At 46.0% G+C, this 14,835-nt stretch overlaps 1 protein-coding gene across 4 annotated transcripts in view; it reads right to left on the reverse strand.

Annotated features, from left to right (window-relative positions):
- WIPF2 (WAS/WASL interacting protein family member 2) overlaps positions 1-14,835 on the reverse strand; it is a 49,041-nt gene that overhangs the window by 14,895 nt on the left and 19,311 nt on the right. For all 4 annotated transcript variants that reach the window (XM_058675223.1, XM_058675222.1, XM_058675225.1 and 1 more), the window contains exons 2-5: positions 9,674-9,805; positions 5,037-5,169; positions 2,981-3,100; positions 1,445-2,101 (exon numbers count right to left, since the gene is read on the reverse strand). In XM_058675223.1, the coding sequence (XP_058531206.1) occupies positions 1,445-2,101; positions 2,981-3,100; positions 5,037-5,169; positions 9,674-9,736 (973 nt within the window). In that variant the 5' untranslated portion in view covers positions 9,737-9,805. The remainder of the gene's footprint in view (positions 1-1,444; positions 2,102-2,980; positions 3,101-5,036; positions 5,170-9,673; positions 9,806-14,835) is intronic.

A 14,835-nucleotide genomic window follows, 5' to 3' on the forward strand; every position in this document is an offset into this window, starting at 1 on the left:
GAAGAGGTTCCAGGTTCCCTGCTTCGGATCGGCGCAGCACCGGCCGTTGCGGCTCACTTGGGGAGTGAATCATCGGACGGAAGATCTTCCTCTCTGTCTCTCCTCCTCTGTGTATATCTGGCTGTAATAAAATAAATAAATCTTTTTAAAAAAAAGATTTTATTTTTATTGGACAGTCAGATATACAGAGGAGAGACAGAGAGGAAGATCTTCCATTTGATGATTCACTCCCTAAGTGGCTGCAATGGCTGTAGATGAGTGGTTCTGAAGCCAGGAAACAGGAACCTCTTCTGGGTCTCCCATGCAGTGTCCCAAGGCTTTGGGTCAGCTTCGACTGCTTTCCCAAGCCACAAGTAGGGAGCTGGATGAGCACAGGGGTCGCTGGGATTAGCACCAGCGCCCATATGGGATCTCAGCACGTGTAAGACGAGAATTTCAGCTGCTAGGCTACTGTGCTAGGCCCCATTCTTCCCCTTAGTCTTTTCATTGCCACCATGGTGGTCTCCTTGTTATTTCTAAGATGTGTCAAGATTACTCATCCCTTTGGTGTCCACCACCATGGCACAATAGGTTAAGCCTCTGTCTGAGGTGCCAGCATCCCTTATGGGTTCCAGTTCAAGTCCTGGCTGTTCCACTTCTAATCCAGCACCCTGTAAATGGCTTGAGAAAAAACAGTAGATGTCCCAAATGTCTAATTTCTGCCACCCCAGTGGGAGAGCCTGATATAGTTCCAGCTCCTGGCTTTGGCCTTGTCCTGCCCTGGCTATTGTGGCCATCGGGGGAGTGAATCAGTGGATAAACGATCTCTCCAACTCAGCCTCTCTGTAACTCTTTCAAAAAAAACCAACAAACTCCTCACTCTCAGTCATTGCATTCTTCACTCCTACTGCTTGTAACAGCTATTCCGCTGAATAACTACTTCTGTTACTCACCACTCTCTTCAAATAACCAACTGTCACCAGAAGATTAAGCCCCTTCTTGATTCTATCCCGCAGCACCAACACCACTTTAAACTATCATTTCCAGAGTGGGGTTTGGCCTGGTAGGTAAACATCTACACCGCACACATCCTAGAGCCTGGTTCCACTGCCCGCTCAGGCTCCTGCCTCCAGCTCTCAACAGCTCAGAGTTGCTGCTTTGCCTCCCAATGAAACAGTCTCATTACCCACCTCTACCCCAGCATTTTTGCGAAGTATACTATGTGCTACGTATCTTCAGATTTTACTAGTATGTTTGCCATCCAGAATAGGAAAGTTCTTTTACAATTTATGGCCGTTTCCCTAACAAGTGAGTCTGACACAAAAAGGCACTTAATAAACCAGTGAATGAATGAACCTTTTATCTTCTCCAATTACTAAAGGAGTGCTATGGGAAAAGGCTAAACAGAAAAGCTAAACTCAAGTCAGAGCATGACAGGGGGCAGGAAAGGCTTCCAAGCACTTACCTGCTCCCCGACTCGGTGGGTCCCGCGCTGGGGGAGGTGGCCTGGTACTCATTAAGGAAGGGGAGGCTGCAGAGGGTGGAGCAGGTGCTAGGCCTCTGACAGGCCCGGGGGTCTTCCTATGCAAAGAATTGTGTCTCTGTGGAAGCTCAGGGGCAGACTCGTTGGTGGGACTGGAGGGTCCGTTGGGGACCCCGGGAGGCTGGCGGTAAGGCGGCGGAGGAGGAGCCAGAGCCTGGCTGCTTGGTCCCGTTCTGACATTCACAGGGGAAGGAGGTGGTTTGACAGGGGGTGGAGCAGGAGGGCCCTCTCGGCCAGGGTGAAGCCTCTGTGCAGGCGTCGGTGGCAAGGGCTTCTCTCGGTTGTAGGCTGGGGCCTTGTTGCTGTGCACCGGCAGAGGCGTAGGGGGGGCGTTGGCACGCCGCCCTGGGGGGGGTGGGGGCGGGGCGGAGGAGCTGTGCTTCATGCCCGTGCTGCTGGTGGTGGTGGGCCGAGAGAGGTCCGGCAATGAGGGTCTCTGCGTCCGCGGCAGCTCTGGGAGCGAGGCTCGACTGCTGTCGGTATCATCCTGAGGACGCGCGCTGGCTGCAGACCCCGGATGCCTAGGGGCAGCAGCTCGAGAACTGGGAACTTGCAGGGCCGGCTTACCAGCTGGATTCTCTACAAATACACCAGACGACAACACTGGGTCAACAGAGCTCGGCATGTCTTAGCACCTCCACTTCACCGAGCCTGCTTCGGGCAAGCTCCGCAACAGCAAGGACAGTTCTGCTGCAACCTGGGCTCAGGCTCATGACCTACTAACAAATACCGCTGGTACAAGTTACAGACATTTTCATTTATTCCCTATTTTAGAAATTTTACTTTTAATTGACAAATGATAATTATATATCCATGGGATATAACATATACCACAGAATGACTTAAATCATGCTGATTAGCATGTTTGTCACTTCACATGCTTTGTGGTGAAAATATTTAAAATCTTATTCCCCTACCCCATGGAAGCCCCCAGAAATCATTTTATGTATGTCAAACAAACCTTCAGTTAACTACTAACCGCTCCTGTGCTGTGTGCTAGATCACTAACCCTGAATCCCCCCATCTAACTGAAGCTCTGTGCCCTTTCTCTCCCTCTCCTTGCCAGTATCTCCCTCCCCACCACCCAGCCTCTGACAACCACCATCCTACTCTCTGCTGACTTCAACTGTCTGCACTCCCATGAAAAACTGAAATCACGCAGAGCTGACCAGTTTGTCTGGCTTATTTCTATGAGTATGAAGTCCTACAGGTTTATCCATGTTAACATAAATGACAGACTTTTCTTCTTCTTACATATCTATACCTATTCTTTTTTATCAAGTTTGGATACACCTTTATTGAATTCCTCAGTTTTTGCTTTTGATTATAAATTCCTCCCCTGCTCCCACTCCTCCTTCCTCCCACCTCAACCATAGGCCTCAATCCACAATGACCCACTAGGGACAAGTCTGAGTGAAGGCACTCAGTAAATGGCCTAAGGAAGCATCCATCAGGTACCTGAAGCATCCTTGGCTCCCACAGGTCTCAGTTTCGGAACGCCTCCTTGGAAAAGCCCTCCCATGGGCTGCAGGGCAGCTGCTCCACCGCCGCTGTAGCCACCGCTGCTCCCTTTCGGCTCTGGAAGCACATCATTACAGTTTTCACTTCACAGGCTCTGAGCTGGTACAAAGTTAGTCCTGAGAAGAAACTACTGCCTTACCAAGGCTTTAATTTGCAAAAAAAAAAAAAAAAAAAAAACATTTTGGCTTTGCCCTTCAATTTTTTTTTTAAATATTTATTTATTTTTATTGGAAAGGCAGATATACACAGAGGTTAGAGGAAGATCTTCCTTTCCATGGTTCACTCCCCAAGCAGCCGCAACAGCTGGAGCTGAGCCAGTCTGAAGCCTCCAGGATTAGAACCAGTGCCCATATGGGATCCTGGCGCATTCAAGGCGAGGAATTTAAACACTAAGCTATCTTGCTGGGCCCTTGCCCTTCAATTTTAAAAAGTAAACTTGGGGCAGGTGTTTAGCCTAACAGTCGGGATGGCTGCAGCCCAAATCAAAGTGCCTGGGTTCAGTGACCAACTCTGGCTCCCAACTCAGTTTTCGGCTGCAGCCCCACAGAGGCAGGGATAGTGGCCTAAGTAGCCAGGCTCCTCTCTCTATCCACGAGAGGGGCCAGACACAGTTCCTACATCCCAGTTTCAGCCTGATCTGCCCATGGCTACTGTGGACATCTGTACTGGAGAACTGAAACTTTCTCTCAGCTGCCAAAGTAAATAAACAAAAAAACTTCAATTAAGAAGAAAAGAAGTGGGCTCGGCGGCGTGGCCTAGTGGCTAAGGTCCTCGCCTTGATCCCATATGGCCGCTGGTTCTAGCCCCGGCAGCTCCACTTCCTCTCTATCTCTCCTCCTCTCAGTATATCTGACTTTGTAATAAAAATAAAATAAATCTTAAAAAAAAAAAAAAACTTAAAAAAAAAAAAAAAAGAAGAAGAAAAGAAGTAGGGGTTGTCGTGATAGTGTATCAGGTTAAACCTCTGCCTATAGCACTGGCATCTAATATGGGCATGGGTTCATGTCCTAGCGGCACTTCCGATCCAGCTCCCTGCTTATGGCCTTGGAAAGCAGCAAACCATGACCCAAATTCTTGGTCTCCTGCACCCATGTGGGAGACCTAGAAAAAGCTCTTAGCTCTAGATCAGCTCAGCTCTGGCCATTGTGTCCATTTGGGGAATGAACCAGCAGATCCCTCTCTTCTCTCTCCCATCTCTCCCTGTCTCTCTAATTCTGCCTTCAAGTTAAAAAACAAACAAAAAACCAGTTGGTGTCAGCATTGTGACAGCCAGTAAAGCTGCTGCTTGTGAGGCTGGCATCCCATATAGGCAGAAGTTTGAGTCTCAGCTGCTCCACTTCTTATCCAACTCCCTATTACTAGCCTGTGAAAAGCAGCAGCACAAGACAGTTCAAGTACCTGGGCCCAGGAGAGACTCTCAGATGAAGTGCCTGGGCTCTGTCCAGACCCAGTACTGGCCCACAGCAGCTATCTGCAGAGTAAACCAGCAAACAGAAAATCTCCTTCCCTTCCCTGGAAGTCTGATTCTCAAATAAATAAATAAATCTTTAAGAAATGGAACATGTTGCGCCTCTGCTCTGCAGCTTCATGCTGTCAAACTCCTGTGACAAAATAGCACCAAGCAGTCAACCTTACCGTACTTAGAGAAAACTGGGGTACCTGGGTTTGTCTCTGTTCCACTCTCATTTCCAGCATCCTACGGATGTGCACTCTGAGAGGCAGTAGGTGATGTCTTGGGAAGCTGGGTCCCTGCCACCCACATGAGACACCAGACACCAGACTGAGTTTTTGGCCTGACCCAGGCCTGGCTGTTGTGGGCATGTGGGGAGTGAACCAGCAGATGAAGGGTTTACTTTTTCTCTCTCTCTGCCTCCCCTCTCTGCTTCTTCTTTCCCGAAATATATTTTAAACATTTTAAAAGTGATAGCCCAACCAATCTCTGAGTCCACCTTGGGATCCTGGTGGTTGACTGAGAAACAAAGCCGAGACTCACTTTCTAGGATGGGTGCACTCCGGTCATTAATGTTGGTCACCTTCTTCAGTTTGGTCCCTTTGCATATGTCCTGTAAGAGGGCGCCTCGACCCCGCTGCTCATCTCGACTCAGCTTGGGCGGTTCTGTGTTTGCCTGAAGGAAGAAGGAAATGTTAAGTTCACCCCAATGGCTACCTCCTTCAGAAGTCAAGGATAATGATCTAAGACGAACTGGATTTCAGGAGATGTCTGTCTAACACAGGAGGAAGAAACCTTTTCTCCACCTACAGCCATATGGACATTTATAACACCATTTGAAGGCTATATGAAATTATTAAATCAAAAATTAGCCTGGTATAATGCATTGAATTTCAAGTCGCACCCACAGTTGCCTTGACAGAGCCAGACTGAATGATTTCCTGGTTCATAAAAGGCTGGACGTTCCCCACTCCATTCCAACCTAACCAGATATGTGTACCAAATAACACTAGCAACACGTATTCTCGCTCCCAGTCTTCCTCTCTACATACTCTACATTCTGTGACGGGCTCAGGTCTCCCTCCTCTTTAGGTGTTTCTCATGGGAAGTCTGCACTGGCACAGAGTATCCATATAAGGCACAGTTCTTTGTGTAAGAGCCCTTAAACACATCTGCACCACCAAGGCAAACACTAGGCTTCCTCAAGCATGGTGCCAAGTACATTACTTGCATTATCTCAATTAATTCTTGCAATGAGAAAGGTATTATTAACATTTTCTGAAACTGGGAACAAAGCTGAACTACATATACTTTAATATTTTCTGTTACTGATGCTAAGTTTTCCACATGCATGATTTTCAGGATAGTAAAATCCTAACACATTAAATGACAATGACAAGCCATTCATGGTATACTAACACATAAGGAAAACAAGTTAGAGATCAATTTGCATATGGAATATTCCCTTCATTTTTTAAAACACAAAAAACAAGGAAAGAAGGAGAAGACAAACCTCTGTGAATGGCTGAATTACAGGTAATTTGTTCCTTTTAATCTCCTCTTTTCTCATTATCATATACCTGTCACCAAACTCTTACAAGATTTTACTTTCTGAATATCTCTGTTTTCACTCTTCATCCTCATTGCTTTAGCTGAAACTCTCAGTTTTCAATGACAACAGCCTTCTCAATCTCCAGTCTATTTTCCATACTGTTAAAAAGTGATTTTTTAGGCCCGGCACTGTAGTCTAGTGGCTGAAGTCGTTGTCTTGCATGTGCTCAGATCCCATATGAGCATTGTTTAGTATCCCAGCAGCTCCACTTCCCATAAAGCTCCCTGCTTGTGGCCTGGAAAAGCAGTAGAGAACAGCCCAAATCCTTGGGACCCTGATGTGGGATACTAGGAGGAAGCGCCTGGTTTCTGGCTTCAAATCAGCTCAGCTCCAGCTACTGTAACCACTTGGGGGTTGAACCATAAGATGGAAGATCATCCTCCATATCTCCTTCTCTGTAAGTTTGCCTAACAAAAATAAATCTTTAAAAAAAAATTTATCTAAGTCCAAACCAATTATTACCACTATTAAAAGTATTTCATCATCTCTCACCACTCTGAAAAAGAAACATTGAAAACCCTTAGCAAAAATCTCTATCTTCATCTCCCACCACTTGTCCTCCAAACACTAACACAAACTTCTGCAACCTGTCTCACTCATCAGCACCCTTTCTAGGTTCTGCCTCCTCCATTTAATTAAGTTTCCTCCTTTCTGTGTTTTGACTGAACTCACTGTTTAAGTTTTTTTTTTTTTTAAAGATTTATTCATTTTATTACAAAGTCAGATATACAGAAAGGAGGAGAGACTGAGAGGCAGATCTTCCGTCCGATGATTCACTCCCCAAGTGAGCCGCAACGGGCCGGTGTGTGCCGATCCGATGCCGGGAACCAGGAACCTCTTCCAGGTCTCCCACGCGGGTGCAGGGTCCCAAGGTTTTGGGCCATCCTTGACTGCCTTCCCAGGCCACAGGCAGGGAGCTGGATGGGAAGTGGAGCTGCCGGGATTAGAACCGGTGCCCATATGGGATCCCGGGGCTTTCAAGGCGAGGACTTTAGCCACTAGGCCACGCCGCCGGGCCCTTAAGTTTTTTTTTTTAAAGGCCCGGTGCAGTAGCCTAGTAGCTAAAGTCCTTGCCTTGCATATGCTGGGATACCATAAGCCTTTTAAAAAAAAAAACTTGGGCTCGGCAGCATGGCCTAGTGGCTAAAGTCCTCGCCTTGATCCCATATGGCTGCTGGTTCTAATCCCGGCAGCTCCACTTCCTCTCTATCTCTCCTCCTCTCAGTATATCTGACTTTGTAATAAAAAAAATAAAATAAATCTTAAAAAAAAAAAAAAAAAAAAAAAACTTAAGGGCCCGGCGGCGTGGCCTAGCGGCTAAAGTCCTCGCCTTAAAAGCCCCGGGATCCCATATGGGCACCGGTTCTAATCCCGGCAGCTCTACTTCCCATCCAGCTCCCTGCCTGTGGCCTGGGAAGGCAGTCAAGGATGGCCCAAAACCTTGGGACCCTGCACCCATGTGGGAGACCCGGTTGAAGATTCTGGCTTCGGATTGACTCAGCTCCTGCTGTTGTAGCCACTTGGGGAGTAAATCAGCAGATGGAAGATCTTTCTGTCTCTCCTCCTCTCTGTGTATTTGCCTTTTCAATAGAAACAAATAAGTCTTAAAGATTTATTACTTTTATTGGAAAGGCAAAATTAGAGAGAGGAGAGACACAGAGTGACAGAAATCTTCCACCTGCAGACTCACTCCTCTCATCCACTGCCTTCTCTTCTTCCTTCCACTATAGCAAGAGCAGCTCTGCTTTCATCTACTTCACTTATGGGCTTCCACATAAAACTGTATCTAACATGGGGTACCTGCAAAATGTCTGAAAAGCAGAGATATGGGAAGAAATCTAAAGTTGGCAGATCTGAATTCCAGTTATGAAACAATTCTAGTTATGAAACACATGAGCTAGGCAAGTTGTTTTTCCTCTTAAGGACATAATTTTTTATCTGTTCAAAACATTGGGCCATGTGAATGTTCAACTGGCTAATCCCCAAACTCCAAATGCCAGCATCCCATTAAGGGTGCTGGTTTTTCTTTTTTTGGAGTTATTCTTTTTTTTTTTTTTTAAAGCTTTATTTTATTTTTATTACAAAGTCAGATATACTGAGAGGAGGAGAGATAGAGAGGAAGTGGAGCTGCCGGGATTAGAACCAGCGGCCATATGGGATCAAGGCGAGGGCCTTAGCCACCAGGCCACACTGCCGAGCCCAAGGGCGCTGGTTTGCACCAGCATGTATGTGGACTGGATAGTGGGCCCGGTTGGGTTGAACTAGGCTTCAATGCCCATTGAAATGTAGAAGAGCTGAATGGGATGTGGGACAGACCAGACAAGTTTACGATACACACAGGCAAGCACAAGAACCAAGTGGGGGTTATTGCACGTTGCTCCGACTACGCTGCAGCTCCCACTGGTTTGTGCTGGGCAGAATCAGGCTGGACTGCAACACCATTGGTTCGTGTGGAAGACAGGGCTGGACAGAACTGACCCAGCAATTGCAACCACCAGCTGAATTGAGGGCAACGGACTGTGCTGAGCCCTGTACTGGCAAGTACACACAGGAATCTAGTCTGGGATCTGGTCTGGGATCATCTCATCATCAGACAAAGTTTCTTTGGGGGAGATTGTGGTGCTTACTACCGCCCTGGCCATGGGGCACAATGTGATGCTTCTGGCAGGATCAGGAAGCGGCCTGCATCCCTCAACCTTGAAGTTTCCCCATACAAGGTCACTAGTGATGACTTAGTCAGTGTTGAGTGAAGATGGATTGGCTTCTTTCAGTCTTTGTATCACTTCAAAAGAGTTGAGAACAATTCTTATGTATCATAAGTTGGTTGATTTGAAATGTTAAGGGATGCTAATAATATATTTGCAAATATCAGTGCAAATGTAACATGGAATTTTTTAAAGCATTCAATTAAAGCCACGGTCAAGCATTCAAGCTGTAGACCTGAAAGGTACAATGTCTTTCACAATTAATTCTAACTAAAAATGAATATATGAAATAATCAACTAGTTGAGGATTTAATTTTTTGTTTTAAGATTTATTTTTATCAGAAGGCAGATACACAGAGAAAGGAGAGACAGAGAGAAAGATCTTCTGTCTGCTGGCTCACTCCCCAAGTGGCCATAATGGCAAGAGCGAAGCTGATGTGAAGCTAGAAGCCAGAAGCCTCTTCTGCGTCTCCCATCTAGGTGCAGAGTCCCAAGGCCTTGGGCCATCCTCCACTGCTTTCCCAGGCCACAATCAGGGAGCTGGATGGGAAGTGGAGCTGCTGGACGTAAACTGGCACCCATATGGGATCCTGGTACAAGCAAGGCAAGAATGCCGGGCCCGACAGAATTGTTAATTCATCAGCTCCCTAGACCTTACATCTTATACATGGAACTCTTAAGTACTCACTGATGAGTATTATGGCTAACAATCTGGGATGTTAAAAACAGAATTAAAGGGCTAGTTCAGAATAAAAATGCTACAGCTAGAAACATCCACAATTTTCAGAGACAAAGTAAAAAAGAAGTATGTAAGAGGACTGCATCCATTTCTCAAAGGTTTTCAGATAGCTTGGACTACCTACCTGATTAAAAGTGGGAGGGGGAGGAGGACCAGGAGGGGGTGGTGGGGGAGGAGGAATTGGCATCCTTGCCCTGCTCCCAGTTCGCACTGCTCTCGCCCCGTCTTTATTTGCAGCTTTGGGTCACTCATATACCTGTAAACAAAACACAAATTTGTAAGAACAACTTTACCTTTAAAGACACTGAGAACCCAGGAGGGCCGAGCATGGCACCAGAGGTAAGTATTGCCTCTCCTTACTCCACTGAGGTACAGCTCAAGGACTGACAAACTCCCTGTACATGTTTTTAGGTTTAGGTATGACATAAGGATTTCTGTTACCTATTGTTCTTTGTTTTGCTAATCTCTGAGTTTTATGAATGAATTTTATTTTATTTTTTTTTAAAGATTTATTCAATTTATTACAAAGTCAGATATACAGAGAGGAGGAAAGACAGAGAGGAAGATCTTCCGTCCGATGATTCACTCCCCAAGTGAGCCGCAAGGGGCCGGTGCTGCGCCGATCCGAAGCAGGGAACCTGGAACCTCTTCCAGGTCTCCCACGCGGGTGCAGTGTCCCAATGCATTGGGCCGTCCTTGACTACTTTCCCAGGCCACAAGCAGGGAGCTGGATGGGAAGTGGAGCTGCCAGGATTAGAACCGGCGCCCATATGGGATCCCGGGGCTTTCAAGGCGAGGACTTTAGCCGCTAGGCCACGCCATCGGGCCGAATGAATTTTATTTTTTAGAGTAGTTTTAGATTTACAGAAAAACTGAACAAAAAGTACAAAGGGTCCTCTTAGCCCTGTCCCTACACAAGCCCAACATCCCGCAGCACACCATACACTGCTACAACTCGGGGCTTTTCAGCAGCACCTCAGGAGCACCTGCATCCCACAGCCCACACTAAGGCTCACTTTTGGTACTGTACGTGCTACAGGCCTTCACAACATATGACGTAACCACCACTGCAGTAGCAAACACAACAGTTTCACTGCCTCAAATCCTTCTGTGCCCTGCCTATTCATGGCTCCCTCCCCTCAACTCTGAGCCACCATAGAGCTTCATAATGCCTTCATAGTTTTCCTTTTCCAAATGTCACACAGTTGAAATCACACATGGGGCCTGGCACAGTGGCCTAGCAGCTAAAGTCCTCGCCTTGCATGCATCGGGATCCCATATGGGCGCCGGTTCTAAATCCCAGCAGCTCCACTTCCCATCCAGCTCCCTGCTTGTGGCCTGGGAAAGCAGTCGAGAGCAGCCCAAAGCCTTGGGACCCTGCACCTGTGTGGGAGTCCTGGGAGAAGCTCCTGGCTTCAGATCAGCGCATCACCAGCCTTTGCAGTCACTTGGGTAGTGAATCATCAGACAGAAGATCTTCCTCTCTGTCTCTCCTCCTCTCTGTATATCTGACTTTGTAAAAAAAAATCTTAAAAAAAAAAAAAAAAAAAAAGAAAAGGGCCCGGCGGCGTGGCCTAGCGGCTAAAGTCCTCGCCTTGAAAGCCCCGGGATCCCATATGGGCGCCGGTTCTAATCCCGCCAGCTCCACTTCCCATCCAGCTCCCTGCTTGTGGCCTGGGAAAGCAGGAGAGGACAGCCCAAGGCTTTGGGACCCTGCACCCGCGTGGGAGACCCGGAAGAGGTTCCTGGTTCCTGGCATCGGACTGGCGCGTACCAGCCTGTTGCGGCTCATTTGGGGAGTGAAACATCAGATGGAAGATCTTCCTCTCTGTCTCTCCTCTTCTCTGTATATCCGGCTTTCCAATAATAATAAAATCTTTAAAAAAAAAAAAAGAAAAAAGAAAAAAGAAATCACACATGGGCCCGGCAGCGTGGCCTAGCAGCTAAAGTCCTCGCCTTGAAAGCCCCAGGATCCCATATGGGCACCGGTTCTAATCCCGGCAGCTCCACTTTCCATCCAGCTCCCTGCTTATGGCCTGGGAAAGCAGTCAAGGACGGCCCAATGCCTTGGGACACTGCACCCGCGTGGGAGACCCGGAGGAGGTTCCAGGTTCCCTGCTTCGGATCGGCGCAGCACCGGCCCGTTGCGGCTCACTTGGGGAGTGAGTCATCGGACGGAAGATCTTCCTCTCTGTCTCTCCTCCTTTCTGTATATCTGACTTTGTAATTAAAAAATAAATAAATCTTTAAAAAAAAAATAAATCACACACAATTTGGCATTTTCAGATTGGCTTCTTACATTTAGTAATATGCATTTACGTTTCCTTCATGTCTTGATAACTCTTTTTTGTTTTAAAGACATTATTTTCATTGGAAAGGCAGAGTTACAGAGAAGGAAAGACAGGAAGATCTTCCATCTGCCAGTCCTTTCCCCAAATGGCCTCAATGGCTGAAGTTGAGTCAATCAGAAGCCAGGAGCCTGGAGCTTTTTCCAGATCTCCCTCTCAAGGTTTTGGGCCATTCTTCACTGCTTTCCCAGGCCATAAGCAGGGAGCTGGATCAGAAATGCAGCAGCCAGGTCATGAAGCAGTGCCCACATGGGTTGCAGGGGCTTGTAGGTGAAGGATTAATCAATTGAGCCATCATGCCAGTCCTCTGACAGTTCTTTTCTTATTTTCAAACCCACTTCTTGTTAGCACTGAATAGTATCCAACTGTTCAGATATACTGCAGTCTGCTTATTCACTCACCTACTGAAGGATGTATCTTGGTTGCTTCCAAGTTTGGTAATTACATATAAATCTGCTACAAGTTGACACGGGTAGACAAAAAGACCTAAGTTTCCAACTTAAATGGATAAGCACCAAGGAGTCTAACTGCTGAATCACAGGGTAAGAATATGTTAAGTTCGGGCTCAGCAGCGTGGCCTGGTGGCTAAGATCCTCGCCTTGATCCCATATGGCCACTGGTTCTAATCCCGGCGGCTCCACTTCCTCTCTGTCTCTCCTCCTCTCAGTATATCTGACTTTGTAATAAAAATGGAATAAATCTTAAAAAAAAAAAAAAAGAATATGTTAAGTTCTATTTGGAACTACCAAACATCTTCCAAAGTGACTGAATCACTCCCCAGCCCCATCAGCAATTCCTATTGTTCCCACCGCTCTGCATCCTTACCAGCATTCGATGTAACTACTATTTTGGATTTTGTCCATTCTAATAGGTTTGTAATGATATCTTTGCTCAATTTTCAGTTCTCTAATGACTTATGTTGAACATCTTTTCATCTGCTTATTGGCCATCTGTTCATCATCTTTGGTGAGGTATCTGTTTTAAGCCTGCCCATTTTAAAATCAGGCTGCTTCCGTTTTCTTATGGTTGAATTTTAAGATCTCTATGTATTTTGGATAACACTGTTCTGTAACTATTTTCCCCCAGAATATAGTCTGTTTCTCATTCTCTTCACTTCTGTAACTTTTCCGAAAATATAAAAATCTATCTTACTTAGTGAGCCATTCAAAAACATGCTAAGAGGCCCATGTATTCATGAGCTATAGCTTACTGAGCCCTGGTTCAGTCTTAACCCTGGAATGTGACCACAGCATCAACACCACAGTCACTAATCAGGTCACAAAATACTGAATATTCAAACATTACACAGTCATCCCGCTATTACAGTCTGCAAAAAAAATCCTCATTTTACTGACTAAACTAAAACCCGGGACTTACCCTAAGATATCAAAGAGCAAAGGGAAAACCAGACTTCAAGGACAGCAACCAGCACCAATCAGCTGTCCTGAGCAAATTCTATTTCCTGACCCTCCAAAAATGGAAGTCAAAATAATTCAGCTGCCATGACTACAACTTAGAGATGACAAGACAGAGAAGACAATTTCATCAATCAATCCAAGGATGAGCTGCTTCCAAGCAAAGTGATTAATGAAATTGGGACACAGGTGTGTGCCTAGCTAAGCCTGAAAACTAAACCAGTATAGCAACCCAGAGGCAGGCCTTGTTCGAAATTCCTTATGAGGGTGGTCAAAAATCTCTGTGAATAGAGGAGCAGCTTAAACACTTCTCTCAATTCCCAGGGAATGATAAAAGGAAAAGAAAGTATTCTATGAAACCAGGAACTCTTTCATGAGACCAGGATTTAATCAGAAATGTCCTGAAAAGCTTTAAGGCTCCAACTCCTGCTAGGGCAATGGCAGCACAGGGCAGCTACTCAACACAGCTGTACACTTTAAGCACAAAGAACTGAACACTGTTCTAGCGAGGCAGTTCCCCAGGGGCATGGCATCTGAACTCAGTTCAAAACCAAGCAGGCAGCTCACGTCCAGGGGAAACACCTTCTCATTTCTAGTTTCAAAGCTATTAGTTTTTCTTTGCCAGAGATCTAACACACTAAGGCTTTTAAAAATTGATCAAAACAGTAAATCCTTGTAAACAGAACATCTGTCCCCAGGGGTTAAGTTTAAAAGAGAAGAAACACAACACAAAATAGTAAAAACAACAACAACAACATCAACTCCTCTCTGACTTGAGTTTACTATGACCTCCACTCCAAAGCCCCTACAGCATTTTCAAAGAAAACTGGCAGGAAACAAATTCAGAAACATATTCAACTAATTCCAACTACCCCACCTCCTGCCTTTTCCAGATTACTAATTTCACTGACCACTGGACACTGCCAAGGTTGGAATGGTCTCCCAGAATTAGCTTAAAAAAAAAAATTATAAAAACTTGTCCCTAGATCTTACTATACCCCCAGATGGTGCAATTTTCTTTTCTTTTTCTTTTTTTATTAATTATTATGCATTATGTGACAGTTTCATAGGCTCTGGGAATCCCCCCACCCCTCCCCACGCCCCTCCCCCCTGGTGGATTCCTCCATCTTGATGTAATATTACAGTTCAAATTCAATCAAGATGGTGCAATTTTTATGCTATAAGAAATGACTTAAACAAACAACCTTATCTCTGATGGTAAACTCCGCTTCTTTAGGTAAAGCAGTAATTCTTTACCAAGACAACCCTTGTTCTAAAGCCATCCACTGGAAAAGACCACCAACCAACTACACACTTAAAGATATTGTCTTAAACGAAATTCCTGGCCTGGCGGCGTGGCCTATTGGCTAAAGTCCTCCTCTTGAATGCACCGGGATCCCTTATGGGCACTGGTTCTAATCCCGGCAGTCCCGATCTCCATCCAGCTCCCTGCTTGTGGCCTGGGAAAGTAGTCCAGGACGGCCCAAGTCTTGGGAGACTAGGAGGAAGTTCCTGGCTCCTGG

This window comes from Ochotona princeps, chromosome 17 (assembly GCF_030435755.1).
Source record: "Ochotona princeps isolate mOchPri1 chromosome 17, mOchPri1.hap1, whole genome shotgun sequence".
NCBI lineage: Eukaryota > Metazoa > Chordata > Mammalia > Lagomorpha > Ochotonidae > Ochotona > Ochotona princeps.